Source organism: Triturus cristatus, chromosome 12 (assembly GCF_964204655.1).
Source record: "Triturus cristatus chromosome 12, aTriCri1.1, whole genome shotgun sequence".
Lineage (NCBI taxonomy): Eukaryota > Metazoa > Chordata > Amphibia > Caudata > Salamandridae > Triturus > Triturus cristatus.
This window is the reverse complement of record NC_140595.1, coordinates 200,223,213-200,242,819: the sequence shown is the minus strand read 5'-3', so window position 1 is coordinate 200,242,819 and position 19,607 is coordinate 200,223,213. Positions and strand designations below refer to the sequence as shown.

Below are 19,607 nucleotides of genomic sequence, written 5' to 3'. Positions count from 1 at the left end.
CTGGATGGGGGTGAACCATTTGAAGCTTAACCCCGACAAGACTGAACTTTTGCTTGTCGGGGGTATAGCTAACCCTTGGAATTCCACCTTTTGGCCCTCCAGGCTGGGCACCCCCCCTAACCCCGTCAGCTCAGTGAAGAGCCTCGGGATTATCATCCGCGATGATCTCTCAATGAAATCACAGATCAGTGCGGTGGTGTCCTCTAGCTTCTTTCAACTGAGGAAAATCCGTAAGATTGCCCGCTTCCTGACCACCAAGGCCCTTACCCTGGTTTTGCTGGCACTTGTTATCTCCAGGTTGGAATACGCCAACTCTCTCTATGTTGGTCTACCTGTATACCAACTAAAGAGGCTCCAACTGGTCCAGAACCAGGCAGCACGGCTTATTTACCCTCAACCCAAAAATCAGCATGTACGCCCTCTTCTGAAATCTCTCCACTGGCTCCCTATCACTGAGCGGTGCAAATTTAAACTGGGCTGTATTATTTTTAAGTCCCTTGTTGGTACAGGACCCTTGTTTATTTCTTCACTTCTGCACCCATATGTCCCTTCCCGTAACCTTCGTTCTTCTTACCTGGCTCTACTTCAAACCCCCACTTTCAAACGTAAAAAACATGGAGGACTAAGGTTCTCATTCCTTGCCCCCTCCTTCTGGAACGCCCTTCCATTAAGTCTGAGACTGGCTTCCCCTTTAATCCATTTCAGGTCTCTCTTGAAAACCCATTTGTTCCGTATAGCTTACAATTAGTATCTCCTTAGCCCCCTGGACTATTTTGTTCTCTTTCTCTCTGCCCCCAGCGCCAAGAAACCGTCTGGTGTTAGCTGCGCTTTATAAATTCTTTTTACATTACATTACATTACATGGGGGGACCCAGCCAACCAGGGACAGGCTCCTGCCTGTAACACCCCTAAATTTAGTATTTAGGGGCACCCTGAACCTTCCTTCCTCAGATCCAGCAACCACAAGAAAAGAAGGACGAGAAGCCGTGCAAAGCTAACAAGAGGACGACGCCCACTGACGTGGCCCCAGCCCTACAGGCCTGTCTACCCTCGAACCTGCTCCTGCAAAATCTCGGCGTGTCCAGCGGCCAGCAACCTCAAAAACCCTGGAGGACCTGCCTGCATTCACTCTCCTAGCTGTTTCTCCTGTGAACACCAAACGTGTTTGAACTGCAGCTTCTGAAGTCAGCCTGAAACCGCGAATCCAGCACACTCTGCACCCGCCGAGCCCGTCCTGTGTTTGAGTGAACAAATACCACGAAGAGGTCCCCCCGGCGATCCTGACCCGAGATCCGGTGACCCCTGACCTGCCTCAAGCCTCCAGACGACGCCTGCAGCCTCAATCCAGGAGATCCCCCCTACCGCGACCAGAGCGGGTAAGAAAATCCGACGTCTAAAGGCACCCCTGCACCCGACGCCCCACGTTCTTGTGTGCCCAACCCAGTTGTGCCTGACCATCCCTCTACATCCCAACTTACCCATTGAAGTGGTGGTCACTCCTGGAAGATCTTCGTCCCCGAGCCTGCAGTGTTTCTTTGTCGGGGAGAATCTCCATTGAATTCAACAGGGCACCCGACCTCAAAACTGCACCCTGCACCCGGCTGCTCTAGCGCCACTGAGGGTGTCCCTTTGGTGCTAACTTGGTCCCCAACGTGCCCTAAGCTTAACCCTAGGAGCTTTGCTCCCACAACCCTGTGGCCTGCTTGCCAGCAGCCACCAACCGGAGTCCCCTTATCCCCGTAGCATAACATTGGGCCTCAACACTCTGCACCCGGCCGCCCGAGTGCCGCTGAAGGTGCAACAACAGTGCATCACTGACCCTGGGAGACCCCTGAGTCTAACCCCAGAACCCTAACTCAAAAGACCGATTACTTACCTTGAAACCGATAACTCATTTTTCCTCATAGGATAACATTGATACTTTTTCTCTCAAAAAGTTTCTGTGTCAACTTTTGAAAACTGCAAATATTCCTTAAAAATCAGCCGATTAAACAATACACATTTTCCCAACTGTTTTCAGGAAATGTCCCAGTGCTGAATCCAGGATCCAGCACTGAGTAAGAAAAAGTAACGATAACCTAACTTACCTGCTAAGTGAATTTCCTCCCATAGGATAACATTGGTGATTCTATGTGAAAAAGTTTCTAAGTGCCAACTTTTGAAATACAATAATATTCCTTAAAAATCATACCTTTAACCAAAACGCATTTACTCACCTGTTTTCAGGAAATGTCCCAGGGCTGAATCTAGGATCCAGTCCTGTGGTTAGAAAAGTAATCTGAAAAGTAATTAACTGCATTTTACTTAAAAAGCCCATTCAATTGAATGTACTATACCTGCAACGTGTTGCAAACTGCTTTCTTAAACCTGTAATCAAACCCAGTACCAGTTATACTGCAATTAAACAAGTCAATTACTACTGCAACGTATTTATATGCTTACCTGTACCAGGCTTGCTTGGTTCTAGAAATAAAACAACAGTATCTTTTTTTATACAAAACAATTGGCCTAGAGTTTTGTTCTTGAGTGTGTGAGACCATTTGCTGACTGAGTGTGTACAAGAAATGCTTTACACTGTCCTCTGGTACTGCCTTACTGCTCGACCAAGCTACCCCTTTAGAGAGTAAGGTTCTATCTAACTTTAACCTCTGCCAAACCTCTGGAAACTCTTGGACTCTATACACACTGTACCTCACTTCAGTGCAGTATAAATAGAGCCAGTTTCTTACACTGGTACTACTGCCCGGTACTGAGTACCGGCACTTTTTTAATTTGAAAGGTAGAGTACCTGCGCTTCTCAAGAGCAACGTAATACTTTTAATTGGAGAGTACCTGCACTTCTCAGAAACACGCAGGTACTCTGCTACTGAGTACCTGCACTTCTATTTTTCCATTTCAAGCACTGCTGGTAGGCTTCAAACTAAAACGCACTGCTTCCTCGCAAAGTCGGTGTCTGTGTCCACGTGCTGATGCCCAGTGTCGAATCGAGTTACTGCAATGCACCTGTGTCAGGTTGTGGGCAGCTAAATGTAGTGCGTGAATGACCAGTACCGTGTCTTTTTCTCTCCTCTCTTGTGCTTAGCATCCACAGGTTCTGTCAGACGGCTGCTCCGTCACCAATAGTGTCTTGGAAGGGACCATCACAGTGGGAAGCAACAGCGTGGTGCAACACTGCCACCTGCAGGTAAACAGCAGAACAGCAGTAGTAGAAAGCAAGGACACAATAAACAGGTAAAGATAAAGTGATTGGGGCGGACTGACCGTCGAGTCAAGTTATGGACTGGGATACCACCATCATCAGAACCCATATTTTACTAGACATGTGTCATAACTATTGATGATCTAGATGCCTTAATTTGTGAAAATTACATTAGCCCTGTGCATTACACATTTCATCCAAAGAGAAGGCTGGGAAAGGTGTAGTTTACCGCCACGTACAGTATAATTATGTAGCTCTGCTTTCCATATACTTTAAAGTTTCAATACTTGTGTCAGATAAAACAATTACATGATATGTAACATGTTAAAGAGTGCTGATGGCTTTTACAAACCACTTTGCCTTAAGGTTGATTATCATGGGACAAGAAGCCCACTTTGACATCATTGATCCAGGGCATTGTTTCCCAAACTGTGGGTGTGGCGCGAAAGTCATAGTAATACAAAAAGATGGCTTTAACTTTTGTGTTTAACTTGTCACATTTGCCAGTGATTCAAAGACAGAGGTTGAAATGTCGGACTGCATTATTCTTTTAACATGGGGATTGGAGTTTACTTTTCTTTCTCTGACTGCAAAGTGACAGGAGGTTTGAAAGTGAATTATGTGCCAATGTAGGATGTTGTTATTTGCAATACACAGCACAATGTAAATAGCTGTACATAAACTATGCATCCAGAAGTTAGAAAAGCAAAAATGAAGCACTTTTTTTGTAATTTTCAAGTGTGATGGAAATAGAGATTTTAATAGAAATCAAGGTACTTACTTGGTGATGCACAAATGATAAATATTCATCGAAATCCGACTCCAAAACATTATAATTTGTGTGGTATATACTTTTATCAGTAAAACTGTATGTCTGTGCAAATTTAGGGGGCCATTTCAATGGACAATGTGCTGTCTGTAAATGACAATGTTCTACCACACAATGCTTTAGTTACATTCAATCATTGCCCAGCCTCACGTCCATTAAAGATAGGTAGGTTGCGAACGTTTGTTGTTTGAAAAAGTGGTCGCGGTTCTAAAAAGTTTGGGAACTGCTGAGCTAGTTGTTTGAGAATAATAAACTTCACCCCCAAAGTTTTGCATTATCCCCTTCCTGTTCCCTACAGTTGAAAGTCCAGCCTGACATCTGGTCGAAGGGAATTATTTTCTTTCTGATACTTATGGCTCCCATCCCTGAGTAGCAGCAGAAAACATATTAGCCACTTACTTACAATCCGCATAGCTCTCTTTTCCTGCTTGTGGAAATCCTGCGCTGGGACTTGTTTCCTCAGGCATGTAAGCTGGGCTATTTGGAAATGATAGATGCAGCGTGGCTCAGGACTCGGCTGGTTGTGGAAATGTACTTACCTCTTCAGAGATTCCTTTTTTTTTTGATGATTTTTATTTATTTATTTTAAAATCCAAGCTTAGAACTTCATGAACCTGGGAAGTTTATAAAAAATATTTTAAATTTTCACCTCCCATACTACATAGTTGCCTAATATGTATCTTCCACCCTCCGCACACACAGCTATAGCTAAGACAGTAGTATCCCAACACTAAAATAGCACCACTAAAGCTGAGAATACTTTACAATTTCCAAGGGGAATTCAAAATAATGTTTGCCTAAGCTATTGAAATTTTTGACTAAAGTTTAGTAAATTTCAAATGGCCTCCTGAGATGCATATGTGGTTACATATGTGAAATTAGATGACCATCCATCAAGGCTTTCATAGTTTGAAAGATGATTTTTCTTATGACTCATATCCATTTATCCCCTACACCAATGTAACATTACTGTTGATAATAGCAGATAAAACAAAATAAATTAACATATAAACAAAGAATCCTATTGGCTTCTAGGAGAGAACTTTACGTATGTTTTTTTAAGTCTGAGAGATTTTCTGTGCAGCCCTCTCCATAAATCGGGCAGCAAAGAGAAGCATTTTTTCATGGACCAGCTGTGACTCCTGATTTACTGTGGCAGTTGGTAGTAGCTGAGCAGGCTTTTCTCGGAGAATTGTCAGGCAATACTGGTCTGTGCTGGCAGAGTTGTGTCTCTGCGCTGGCAGAGTTGTGTCTCTGTGCTGGCAGAGTTGTGTCTCTGCGCTGGCAGAGTTGTGTCTCTGCGCTGGCAGAGTTGTGTTTCTGCGCTGGCAGAGTTGTGTCTCTGCGCTGGCAGAGTTGTGTTTCTGCGCTGGCAGAGTTGTGTCTCTGCGCTGGCAGAGTTGTGTTTCTGCGCTAGCAGAGTTGTGGTTCTGCGCTGGCAGAGTTGTGGGTCTGCCCTGGCATAGTTGTAGGTCTACGCTGCCAGAGTTGTGTCTCTGTGCTGCTAGAGATGTGTCTGCGCTAGCAGAATTATGGGTCTGCGCTGGCAGAATTATGGGTCTGCGCTGGCAGAGTTGTGGGTCTGCGCTGGCAGAGTTGTGTCTCTGCGCTGGCAGAGTTGTGTCTCTGCACTGGCAGAGTTGTGTTTCTGCGCTGGCAGAGTTGTAGGTCTACGCTGCCAGAGTTGTATCTCTGTGCTGGTAGAGATGTGTCTGCGCTAGCAGAATTATGGGTCTGCGCTGGCAGAATTATGGGTCTGCGCTGGCAGAGTTGTGGGTCTGCGCTGGCAGAGTTGTGTCTCTGCGCTGGCAGAGTTGTGTCTCTGCGCTGGCAGAGTTGTGTTTCTGTGCTGGCAGAGTTGTGGGTCTGCCCTGGCATAGTTGTAGGTCTACGCTGCCAGAGTTGTGTCTCTGTGCTGGTAGAGATGTGTCTGCGCTAGCAGAATTATGGGTCTGCGCTGGTAGAATTATGGGTCTGCGCTGGCAGAGTTGTGGGTCTGCGCTGGCAGAGTTGTGTCTCTGCGCTGGCAGAGTTGTGTTTCTGCGCTGGCAGAGTTGTGGTTCTGCGCTGGCAGAGTTGTGGGTCTGCCCTGGCATAGTTGTGTCTCTGTGCTGGCAGAGTTGTGGTTCTGCGCTGGCAGAGTTGTGGGTCTGCCCTGGCATAGTTGTAGGTCTACGCTGCCAGAGTTGTGTCTCTGTGCTGGTAGAGATGTGTCTGCGCTAGCAGAATTATGGGTCTGCGCTGGCAGAATTATGGGTCTGCGCTGGCAGAGTTGTGGGTCTGCCCTGTCATAGTTGTAGGTCTACGCTGCCAGAGTTGTGGTTCTGCGCTGGCAGAGTTGTGGGTCTGCCCTGTCATAGTTGTAGGTCTTCGCTGGCAGAGTTGTGGGTCTGCGCTGGCAGAGTTGTGTCTCTGCGCTGGCAGAGTTGTGTCTCTGCGCTGGCAGAGTTGTGTCTCTGCGCTGGCAGAGTTGTGGTTCTGCGCTGGCAGAGTTGTGGTTCTGCGCTGGCAGAGTTGTGGGTCTGCCCTGGCATAGTTGTAGGTCTACGCTGCCAGAGTTGTGTCTCTGTGCTGGTAGAGATGTGTCTGCGCTAGCAGAATTATGGGTCTGCGCTGCCAGAATTATGGGTCTGCGCTGGCAGAGTTGTGGGTCGGCGCTGGCAGAGCTGTGGGCTAAGCGGGCAGAGCTGTGGGTCTCTGCTGGCAGAGCTATGGGTCTGCGCTGGCAGAGTTGTGGGTCTATGTGGGGTACCAATCTATAGTGGAAGAGTTTTCTTACACGAACTGGCAGATTCGCTGGAATGGAATGGTAGATTTGACATGCTGGCAGAACCACTAGAGGCCATCAGCTGAACTGACTGTTTTTCTCTTCATCAAAAGTGATTTGATTCTTTCATTTCTTCTCTTTCAGGGTCCCATGCAGGTGGGCACTGGCTGCCTTCTCACAGGCCTCGATGTGACATCTTCGCTCGCGCTCCAAGGCTGCCCGCTTACTGATGTCATCATTCAAGGACACAGCATCAGACTAAGAGACGAGTCTGTCACTGTCTTCACCATGCTAGGAAGCCAGGATTACTTACAGGTGATTGTCTGTGTTGGAGTTTACAGAGCGTATAAGTAGGATGCGCAGGACTGTCAGGACATGCAAGGACAAGGCGGACTGGTCCATGACAGATCAAACTGTAAGGTATACTGGAAAAAAAGGATTAGTGCTGTCTGGATGGTTCTCAGTCTACACCCATAGAACTGCTCCTTCTCATGGAGTGTATCTACAACACCAGCAAAACTTTAAATCTCCTCTCCTTAAATGCATATTTCTCTACCAACACCTTTAAGTGTAGCTTTGACTCAATGGCCATAGGTGCTGAGATAGAAAAGAGACTACGCTTTTTGACATCTTCCAGCAAAGTCTTTTAACATAGCTGAACTGGAAAAGGGACTACACTTTTTATCATCTTCCAGCAAAGTCTTTTAACATAGCTGAGCTAGAAAAGGGACTACACTTTTTAGCATCTTCCAGCAAAGTCTTTTAAAATAGCTGAGCTAGAAAAGGGAGTACACTTTTCATCATCTTCTAACAAAGAAGTTTACCATAGGTCTGGCTCAAAATGTTGAAGGCATTTTATCTTTCCAGGCTTAGCATCCTAGCTATGGATTGGTTTAAAACTATCAAAACCAACCCAGAATAAGTAAAAGCAGCTTCTGAAACGTGTTGTGCTCACATTAAGGGTCAGTAGAGTAGCATAGCTTTGTCCAAACCAAAGGGCACCCAGTGCAAGTAAAAGCCACAGGTTTGCAAGTGTTTCGCTGCGCATAAATTATACAAAACGATTTTGGGATCTCTGGGTTGTTCCTTGTCTTGAGACAAAGAGTTGTGATCCCTCTCCCCTCAGTGTGCAGTGTTTCTCACTCTGTAGCATGTCACTCATCATTATGCAGCACACCCCAAAGGCAGCATATCCGGCATAACCACAGTGCAAGCCAGAGCACCCTGCAACATGCTAAATCAAACTGTTCTGCAGCACATCTTGCTGCATGCACCATGCTCGCGTCCTGCTGAGAACACCACAGTTCATGGTCACCCTGAAACCTATCTGACCCCTACCCGCGTATTACATGGGGTCAGCCTAACTCTGCTTATATTCCCCCTTCCAACCCTGCTACTGCAAGGCAGCCTTCTCTCTCGTTGCTTACCCAACACAGGGTTATAGATGAGACACAAACAACATTTTGAAACAAAAGAGTCTCATGCATTCTTTAATATTTCAAATATCTTGAGTTTGAGTTGTCTCTGTTCTCTGAAATGATGCTTAAATAAAGCACCAAGCCCTTCGGTGGTTCTTGTCTGTAAAGGCTCATTTTGCACACTCATATCTATTTCCTTCTCAGCATTTGACGATTGTTTGTTTATGAGTTTGTTTATTCTGACTCTTGTATGCTTCGACAGACCCAAGTAGTAATGAGTATTTAAAAGCGTGCCCTTCAGGACTCACTAGAACTTTTCTGTACTAAACTTCTTTGTTGTCCTTTTCAGAAATGCCTTTGCGGGTCAGCACAATTCCCCCAGAAACCAATCGTTACCTATTGATTCTGTCTAAACTTCTCAGAGCTATGCAATATGGATTACTTCGTCTGTGTACAATCCAAATCACATCTAAACTCATTTTTAGACAGGGATGGTAAATTAGCATTTTCCTATCAATAATTCTACTTCATTGGCCCATATGGTGTTGTATATTGATGCTTATAAGATGAAAAGACAAGCACTGTGGTCCTGTGGGAGCACTCCCAGTCTGTGCCTTTGTCGAAGTTGCCTTCCGGCCAAATACAAGTGCAAACCTCAGTTTAAACCTGCAAGTCGGGGATGTTCGACTGGAAAGCTTCATTTTGAGCTGCTCCTTCATCATCTGTTCAGCAGCCTCAAACCTGATCAAACGCTTGTGGAAACAAGGTAAAATGGCTACTGTCATAGTGGGCATCTGCAGCTACTTCATTCTCCCCCCTGCCCCCACACGCACAATGTTATATCCTGCTCTTGTAAATGCAATGCTATTTTACCACCAGTAGAATGTTGCTGTGATGATGCTGTTCAGAACGTTGGGAATCTGTCAGAGAAATCACAGTTGAGTGGGCTGAGCAGCATGCTGGCTGCTCCTGGTGGGGCTTGTGCTTCTCATCTTTGTATCCTGTAACTCTCCTGAATAAATCTTCATGAAACCCATCACGTCTACCTGGAGTTAATCACTACACACAATCAAGTTGAGGTTTCACGAATGGAAAGTCCTTATTATGCTTGGCCTAGGCACCTGGGCTGACTGATGTCATTGAGGCTAAGTTAATTAAAAGTACATGATTTTACTAATGGAGTATTGCTCATTGTGTAGCTCTTTTATTGTCAATTGTTAGGACCTATGCATCCTGCCTAGGGATTCAAGGTTTGGAGAAAAGAGTAAGAAGCAGATTAATTGCCCGGCCTGTTGACTTTACTGGGGCTAACCTAGGCTCTGCCCATGACTGTTGTGAGTAGGAGAGGTACATGCCAGTGTTAGGGTTAAAAAGTTTCAGGACCGGCTTGTCCGACCCTGCTGTGAAACCGAAAACTAGTGCTTGTAGGAATAGAAAGAAATAGACTGCACCAGGAGCTGGTCGAGGGGGATGTTGGCTTCAGAGATTCAATTATGTCTATTTTTTGGCACTTAGGAAACAGTGTGGGAAGCTGGGTTTCTGTGGCAGTACCCCCCCCCCCCCCACACACTTTTTGCAAGATTTCTGATGCACTTTGACTTGATGTGCCCTAGGTCCCTGCCAATCAGGTTCCCAGGACCTGTGGTCTTTCCCAAAACTATACCTTTGTACCCCCAATTGTCACCTCTCTGGCCACATGTAAGTCCCTTGTAAAAAGGACCATGGGTAGGGATGTATGTCTAAACAACTACTGCCTAAACCACGACTTCCTCAACCACGAAAGCTAAACAACTAAACCACTACTTTTTTTTACAACGACTTCCTAAACCACGAAATGAAACACCTCGTGACTGACCAATAGATGGCACTATTGTAATAACAATACTTCAACGAAATATTTTTAAATTGCTCATTACCCATTTTATTGATAGTTTATTCATGGATGGTGGCTGTGGGTCCTCTCAATTTTGACAACAAATAACAGGGGGATTTTAACATTACAACCTCTGTCCATAAAACTGAACAAATTAATCCATTGACAAGCTTTTTTCACAACTACCTGCAGCATATGACTAGGACATGGGACATAGGAGATCTGCGTCTGCATGGATTCTTATAATTAAAAGAATGCTTTATTTTTAAAACTATGATGCGGTCTACTCGGCATCAGTAAAGCTTTTGATAATGCTTAACACAGAAGTCTGGCATTCGGGGTTTGTGGCCTTGGATTCAGTACTGACAAGGTGAGATGTGGCAGATATTTGTGGGAAATGAGGTCCAAACTTCTGAAGAAAATTAGGTGACAGGTCCTTGTCTCGGGGTTGGTATTGCACTTCAGAAAGGTGAGGGGGCGGAGATGAGTGACATAACACTCCAACACTGCCCAATCAAAGTGTAGATGAGGGGTAGGGGGGTGAAGAGAAGTGACGTGCCTCACATACTGCCCGGATACAAACAAGACGTAAGCCTGTCTGATTCGCCATTGAAAAGTCGTTGTTCAGGACTTCGTGGTTCAGGACTTCGTTGTATGCGATTCTTCGTTGTTAAGACTTCGTTGTTAATGTAAGTCGTTGTTTGAACTTCGTTGTTTAGGATGTTTCCCCATGGGTACTGTGACCAGGGAAGGCCTCTAAGGGCTGCAGCACATATTGTGCCACCCTTAAAGGTCCTGTACCTTATCACCCACACACTGCCATTGCAGGCTGCATGTTTTGATGCAGAGAAAACTGAAGAGTCGACATGGCACATATACCTGTGTGCCATGCCTGCAACCCACTGCCTATGGTATAGGTAAGACACCCCTCTGGCTGGGTGCACTATACCACTGGTGAGGGTACAGTTGCAGGAGCACTGTGCCCCTACAGTGTCTAAGTCCATTTTTAGACATTGTAAGTGCAGTAAAGCCATACAAGAGTATATGGCCTGGGAGTTTGACATTACAACCTCCACAGCACCATAATGGCTTTACTGAATTCTGAAATTTTTGGTAGCAAACTTCTCAGCATAATAAACCCACACTGATGCCAGTGTATTTGTATTTATTATACAATGCACTCACAGGGCATCTTAGAGATGCCCCCTGAAAAACGACCAGCCTCTGCTGGGTTCCCTAACTGGTAAAGACCAGCCTGCCACCACGAGACAAGTTCCTGAACCCCTGGGGTTGGAGCCATTGCTCCCTGAGCCTAGAAACAAAGCCTTTCCTGGGTAGAGGGGGGTCACACCTCCCCAGGTCAGGAAGACATCTGTAGCAGGGGAGCTTCAAAGGCCTTGTTGCCTTTGTAACACAACCCCCAGCCTCTCCTGCTATCAGGAGCTTGGTACGCAAGTCACTTGTTTCATGCTAATGGTTCGATCTCTTATTCAAGTAAATTGGATATTGGGCCCATCAATTCCCATGTATTGCTCAAAATTTTGTTTGCAGAAGGATTTACCTGTACTTGTGTTGTACGCTAATTGATAATGGCTGCTGTTGTGTTTATTGTGTTTTCTACAAAAGGGCTCTGCTTCGGAGAAAGAAATTGGAACCTACCTGAATAGGCCCTGGGCAGACTTTTTCCAGAGAACTGGAATATGGTGAGTAATGACCTCTGACAAATGTTTTCAAATGTCATTAACAAAACAAATAATTTGCCTCTTTCACATTCTGTAGTTTCTAAAGGAATGAATGTGTAATGTTAGATCATGAAAGGTAGTGGCAGGACTTTAGTCCTAGACTTGGAACCCATTTATTTGTAGCAGCGTCCCACAAGGCCTCAAATTATTGAGAGGAACTTCAGAAAGTATTGAATCATAATTTGAGTGATACTCAAAGTGTACATGTCTATATAGAGACTAAGTAAAATACTTCAAGTGTTACCATAGAAAAGAGGGATGTGGTGATATGTAACTCCCACAGCTACTGAAGCAGGTAAATGGGCGCATACATAGCAGTCCTTAGCTTTCATTGTGCGTGTATACTCGTACAGCAAATTAGAAAAGAACGTTAGTAGGAAAGTCTCCCTCTTAAGCATCTTTATGTAAAACCGTAATGCAGCCATAAGCATAATACCAATTATAAACACTCCAGCTACAACTAACCTACACTGATCTTTGGTAAGCATATCCATAATCTCAACAGTCAGACCTTTGAATAGAATAGCAGCAAGCAGTCTTATAAATTATGCAACGTTCTGCTTGTGCTAATAGCAGAACTTATAGTTATTCCACAATGAAGCTAGCTTTATATACAGTGATCTTTGTGAGTCATCCCTAGCCATACGCCATCTTTGTCTGTATGGCAAGCCTACTCTTCTACTGGAGTCTTGGCCCGAGGGAATCTTCATAATTCAATAAATGCAAAGTTTAGTTCAGCAAAGTTCAAGGCATAGTACGTTACAATGATGATGATCAACCTAAAAGGTTAAATGCTGTTGCTGTGTGGACGCAAGTCGCGGAGACTAAGTTGGCAGACTTCTCTGCTCTCCCAGATCATAAGTGATCAGATCGCGTTCACTCAGAGGCAGTGTACCTCCTACAAAGCACCCTCGCTCTTTTTGATCTTCTGATTACTGGTTGTACGTCCTTGCGGTCATTCAATCCACTTGACTCGAGCTCTTCAATGACAGCTTGTGGTATGCATTCAACAGATAGACTCAGTTTTAGACTCTCAGTCCCTTGGCCACTCATCTCTCCTTCGATCATGTCTGGTCACTTCACGCGTCCCTTCACCAGGATCGGCATCTGCAGGTGAGGCTGATTCGCTGTGATTATTCTTGATTCACTACTACAGATTCGGAGTTTGCCTAAAATTGGCTTTGCGCTACTTCTGGAACTTGAACCACAGGTTGACTCTGAGGTCCTTGGATGTTCACTTCACCCCCCTCTTCTCCTTCTGAGTATTCACAAAATGGGGGTTGAAATTCAGCAGCAGGTGTTACCACCTCTTCATCTGGATTTCCCACTTCCTGGGTATGGGAGGCCACAGTGGGTCCAGGATTTTTCAATTTAGTGAACAGATACTTGTCTGGATGCTGGTTAAAGCGTTTAAATTCATAAATGCAGTACACAAATAGCTTGTCATCCATTCCACTTCTTCTACATATATATATTTATAAGACTTGAGGGAAGGTTTTTAATCCAGTTCAGGATAAGTCCACTTCATAGGTTGGCCTTCTGCCTCATCTTCCTGTGCAACAGAAGGTAGAAAATGTGAGTTTTTGTCAACACCCCACTTTTCATGTTAAGTTGGGCCACCCCTCACCTCCTCTCCTAGTCTCATGGGATACACAGCCACCTTCTTGTAAAATGGAAGGTAGAACACATGAGGCTATCTGTCACACCCACATATTCTGCCTATCGCTTGCACTTGTTTTATACCTTTCTGGAGCCACTGTTGTCTCCATGTATGATGCCATTGGTAGGATGGGCCTGGAAACCTCACAGATTATGTTACTTGGTTTGCTGGCTGTGGGAGGTGCCATCCTCCTCCTCCTCCGCTTGCGCAATTGGGTTTGGTGAGACATACCAGCTCTGCACCTCCTTGCACACCTGCAGTTACAGGCCCAACGGTGCAGCTCCCTTATAGCTGCTACCTGTGTCTCTTAGGTGCCTCTTCTTCGACATTCCCGAATCCTAGAAGGCTTTATGTGCCACAACAGCAAGCCATGGCCTTGGACTCGGACAAGTCATCTACCCCTCAAAAAAGATAGCATGCTTGTGTTTCTCCCCCAGTGCTCAGTGTAAAGATCTTACCAGGGGGAGGTGAGGCAGCGCAACAGCCAGAGCACTAGGCCATGTCACAAAAGACAGCATCTTCGTGCCCCTCCACCCAGTGTTCAGTTGAGAACACTTATAAGGCAGAGAAGAGGCGGCCCAACCACTCTAGACCACAACTCTCGAGCCATGAGGTCAGGTAGAACGAGGAAGGAGCTACCGATAGGCACTTTAGGCCCTCATAAGACAACGCTCTGGGACTTTTTCAAGAAACCCCTGTTGTCAACAGGACAGTCATAGCACAAATATGGCCACAGGAGAGAGAGTGCCTCTACCATACACTCTAACCCAGGGTATCCAACAGGAAGACCCCCGCTTTCCACGTTCCATGCTATGATACACCCATCCCCGCCATCGCTGGGTGACACGACCTCTTCGGTAACCTAACGGAGGTGAATGAGGCAACAAAAACTGCAAACCCTATGAAAAACCTACATTGTTGGTAACACCTGTTCTTAATGAAAAGTTCGACCTGCAGTCACCTCCCCGGATGAGCTCTTCTAAACACAATCTTTCTCCAGCAGTCATAGTGACAATTCCCCCATATTTTTGGATGCCACACCCTCACTCAAGGAACCCCCTCAACAGGATGTGCAAGGCCTCCACCCTAATGCAAACCGATCCCAGTTACTGACGCCATCACTAGTCCGCCCGTGGCTGAATAGACCCAGACTCCAATAGAAAACATAATACCACTTGCACCTATGAAATCCCTCTACCTGGATGGTTCAGAAAATCCTGTAAATAACCTGGAGGAAAAGTCCTTCTTTCACACAGATCCAACGAGGAGCCCTGGCTTACAAGACAGATTTACCCCTGAAATAACGACAGATATCTCTAGAACAGTGTGGCCTCAACTTCTACAAATTTTGCAATCTACAGTCTCTGCTTTAAATTATCACTCTAATAAATTGGACGTGCAAGGTGATCTTTTGAACTCGCTGGCTATGTTCACAGAAGGAATAGACAACATATTGGACAACCAAAACAAACTAATTATAAGAGTGCAATCAAACATCAACTTGGTGCAATCAGTATGCTGCTGCTGTCCGATAATTGAAAGTCTGCCCTCACTCCCAACGTTCTTTAGTACAGTTGGACCGAAATCAAAAGACTTCCTGGGGGACCCAGTCTAAGTCAACAACACACGGTTGCAGTCACCCATTGAGCTCCAAAGAGACACAATGACGCAAATGTAACCTCCAACATTGGAAATCAAGCCTCCAGATTGAGTCCCAGCACTCCAGCAACAATGGAAGCAATGATATTAAGAACTGGCATCCACCGCACTGGTGCCATGAGCGGAAAGCCCTGGAACGAACTATAGCCCTCCTGGAGATGCGGCCCGACCAGTCAGAAACACTGATAACTACTCCCTCACCAGCGAAGGCTCCCTCTAATGGAGGTAAGATAGCCCCGGGCGAAATACCCTCTAAAGCTCTCCACCACTACCCCCCCTCAGTAAGAGGGAAAAGAAAAGGCTTCGCAAACAGCTCAACAAGACAAATGGTGCCATCGAACCTGCAATGTGCAGCCTGTTCTCAATATTTGCAAGTGAAAGAACAGAAATCGTCCACTCGAATGGAGCAGAATGCAGCCCCTTACAGTCTCAGCTTCCTCCAACACTGACCCTAGGCGCAGTAGCAGAATCCACAGACTCCAAGATGCTGAAAAACCTTCACATGGGTGAGCCAAGTCAACCGTCAGGACACTCGGGTTCCTGCAGAGGAGGAACAACATCTTTGCCATTCATTGCAGAGTCGAGTAGAGAGAGGTAGACCCAATCACCCTTGAACCATAGCACCAGTGGAGTAGCACCAATAATCAGGATTGTCAATGCAAGGCCGAGTGTACAAAACCTGCTGACCCCCCTCCCCATCCCCGAGATGTAGCCACCAAGCAACCCAATCTTACCAAAGCTGTAAGCGACGACCTAGTACGATTTTCAGTGGACTCTATTTGGTCTGCTGTTCAGCCCAGAGTATCATTTGCAAGGTTCTCATGACATTCTAAATAGGATAAACATTCTCAGGTTTGTGAAAGTCCATCCTTGAACTGAGCAGATTGGAGTCCAATGACATAATAGCAATTGAATTCCTTCCTCCTAAAGGTCCTCAAATCTCAGAACCCACACTAGCAATATTCATCTCGACTGCTGTCATATAGCTAATATTATCCAGATCAGAGTTATTTAGCTCATGGGATAGCAAGATCATCCCGTTCAAAGAGATAGGTTATGCCCAGTACTAGTAAAATCACCAGCTCCCACAGTGTCTAGTAGGAAGAAACCATTCTCAATTTTTTTTAAATGCCCAGGGTTGTGTCATCACAAAACACGACGAACAAAGTGTGCAAACCACAGATCACATGTGTAAAGACTGGGCTTGGCTGTCCACAGCACTATCCAGAAGAAACCTTGACTGAATTAGTCCTCAAGCATTTATCTGCTTCTAACCGCCTTCATTATCCTTGTGCTCCTGGAATATCATCGACCTCACCCAGAAACTTCAGTCCCCAGACATTATGTTCTTAAAGAACCACAAAATCATAGCCCTACAGGAAACATGGGCCAAGACAAGTCTACCGATTCTAGGTTACAACGAGCTCTGGACGCCAGCCTTCAGGGAGCATACGCACGGTAGATCAAAAGGCTAGCTAGCTATCTACACCTTAGTCAAGTTAAAAGAGATTGTCGATTCATTAACATTTGAGGAGAACTGGCTGTCAGGAATCAAGATAAGGAATCTGAGATCACAGCAATTGATACTACTGATAAATGTTTACATCTGTCCAAGCGCAAGGAAGTAAAGGCCCAAATGTAACTGTTTATTACTAACCATGTGCGACTTAACCAGCGACTACCCTAAAGCAGCATGCTTGATCACTGGGGATTTCAATACAAATCTTTTCCAAGATCTCTTGGATGACCACGAGGAACACAACCTAGGGAGTGCCCAAAACATCATTGAACAGGCAATGCCAATCGTCTGCCCTTGCAGCATGCTTGGCGAATATATGGTCCTGCAACTCAGCAGCGTGGGCTACAGGAATATTGAATGATCATTTCACCAAAATGGACGAGAACCGACGGGAAAACCTGTTCCTTAATTGACTCCATTTGCAACGTTGTCATTCAATCTACAGCACCATGCCTTCGCAAGGTTGAGATTCAGCGGGACCCACATGGAGAACCTCAAACGGCTCAAATAGACCGACTCCATCAGTGGTATCATTATGGTTCCATGTAAGGAGCACTTAGATGAAAACTGTGCTAATAATGTATCCCAAGTCACAGAATGGATGACTTTACCGTGCAATTGCTTAGAAAATTCCATCGACATACCCGTCAGCTCGTTTCCTCTAGTGAATCCATCACCTCAACCTCGATTAAGGAACTCAAGAAAAAATGCAACAAAGCTTTGAGGAGAGTTCGGTAGTCTCCGGGTGCCAGGGAGCTACTTAATGCATTCAAGCAGGCACAGAAAGCCTACAGGCAGGCAGTCTTCGCCGAGAAGCGCAAATGATCAGAGCATTCTAGACAACACTACTTTACGCCAGTAAGAACCGTAACTCTAGGGACTTTTGGTCCCTGGTGAACAAACAAATGAATGCTCAAAGGGGCTTGGGCTGCAACAATATGCCCCAGAAGCAGAATGGGCATCCTTTCTAACTGCGCACTTTGTGGCAACTGAGGAAGAAGTTAGTTCCATAGACAATAATATGAAAATGGCACCCACAATTGCCATTGGGGCTTCTCACCAAGATTTGGACCCCTTGCACCTCAATGCTGGGAACCCAGCCTCTCTCACACCCCATATAATGCATGGAACACCAAAAGGAAGAACAGATGGGGCCCCTGGACCGAATAGTTTGCCACAGGCGCCATGCAAACAAGACATCCGATTCTGGGCTGCACAGTTTACCAGGCTCTTTGACTTCTGCCTTTGGTCCTCACAGATACCAGATCCGTGGTGAGGCACCATAATACGCCCAATATATAAAGTTGGTACCAGAGCAGATCCAAACAGCTATATGTTGATAGCCCTCCTCGACAATGACGCCAAATCCTATGCCAGTGTGCTTCTGGAAGATCTATGGCCATGGGTGGAACAAAATCGACTACTCCCTTTCAGCCAAACCGGGTTCATGGCAAAATGTGGGACACTAACCAATCTAATGGCAATATCTTTCCTGATGGATAAAACAACAGCCTCAAAATCTCTGACACACTGCTGCTTCGATCGAGTACCACGGGGATCCCTGTGGGCTAAGCTACAGTAATGGAGAATACCCCGAAACCTTTAAGAGACTATAATCCAGCTACAGTCCGACACATGGATACACATTAAACTGGGAGACGTAATGCACATATTCATAAAAATGATGACATTGCGAGGAGTGAATGAAAAAAGGGTGTGATGCGCGATTGCGAGTCACCTAAGCGCTGCACAGCCTTATACACATTTGTGATCCACATTATACACGTACTCAAAAGTATTCAAAGTAGTTCATTCCACTTATTTCTGTTCAGTCTTCATAATTTTGTCAGTCGCATCAATTTTTTTTTTGGAAACGTATTTTTATTGCAGAATTAAATGTGAGACCTCCATAATAGCTTCCCTTGCCCACAATGTGTCCCAAAGGCTCGCATCATTGTAACACTTTACACAGCCATTCAGCCCACATCCCGGAGGCTGGGCGGCACAACATTACCGGCCCCTGAATATCATAACCAGTCTGACCCCATAGAGCAGGTAAATTTCCCATGGCAACAGCTGCTTTTCTCCCATCCACCTCAGTCCCCAGCTGTCCGTCAATATATTAATACAACACCCCGAAAACTCCCCCCCTCCCCACCCTCCTGCCCACCCATTACTGCTGACGGGGGCCCCTATCATGCAATCTAGCTTACTATTGCTACTGCTACCGGATATTCGCCTGTAGCCTCCAGGCCTCACGGAGCCCTTCCCTCTCGGTCATCCTGCTCAGTGCTCTCCAGCCGGTAATCTTTCAGAGCCTGTACTATCTGCTCCCATGCCCTCACCCAGTCCAGCCCCTTCTCATCCCCTGCCCTGGTCGCCTGACGCCTCCTAAGCACGCTTTCACAGCTCGCCCACTTCAGCAACTCAGCCATCCATCTCCCATATGACGGGCCCTCCCGCGATTCCCAGTGCCACGTAATTTCTCTCTGGGCCAGCAGAGGCCCAAGTCAATGAACTTACTGGACACTTTCGTCTTCGCCGTGTGTGGGAACCAGAGCAATAAACAGGCCGCCATATCAAACTCCACCTCCCGGTCTGTGACAGCATTCAGAAGCTCCCCCACCTCCGCCCAATACGTCCCTAGCCGGGGGCACCCCCATAAGAGGTGGTCGAGCTCCGCTCCAAGTTCCAGACATCTCGGGCATGCCGCATCCTGTACCTTAAAATACAGTTTTATCCTTCCCGGGGTCAGATAAGCCCTATGCAGTACAAAGAAATGCACCTGCTGGAAGCGGGCATTCCTACTCCCTTTCCACGTTCTCCGTAGAATATGACTCCATACCGTGTCCGGGATGGGTTTTCCTATACTACTCTCCCACTTCTCCTTCAACGCCGCGAGCGGTTCCAACCCCTCTCGTAGCAGCCTGGAATGGATGCA

The 19,607-nt window shown here is 46.0% G+C and overlaps 1 protein-coding gene across 5 annotated transcripts in view; it reads left to right on the top strand.

Annotated features, from left to right (window-relative positions):
- FCSK (fucose kinase) overlaps positions 1-19,607 on the top strand; it is an 808,393-nt gene that overhangs the window by 715,927 nt on the left and 72,859 nt on the right. For all 5 annotated transcript variants that reach the window (XM_085639472.1, XM_085639470.1, XM_085639473.1 and 2 more), the window contains 3 exons: positions 3,083-3,184; positions 6,940-7,110; positions 11,713-11,789. In XM_085639472.1, the coding sequence (XP_085495598.1) occupies positions 3,083-3,184; positions 6,940-7,110; positions 11,713-11,789 (350 nt within the window). The remainder of the gene's footprint in view (positions 1-3,082; positions 3,185-6,939; positions 7,111-11,712; positions 11,790-19,607) is intronic.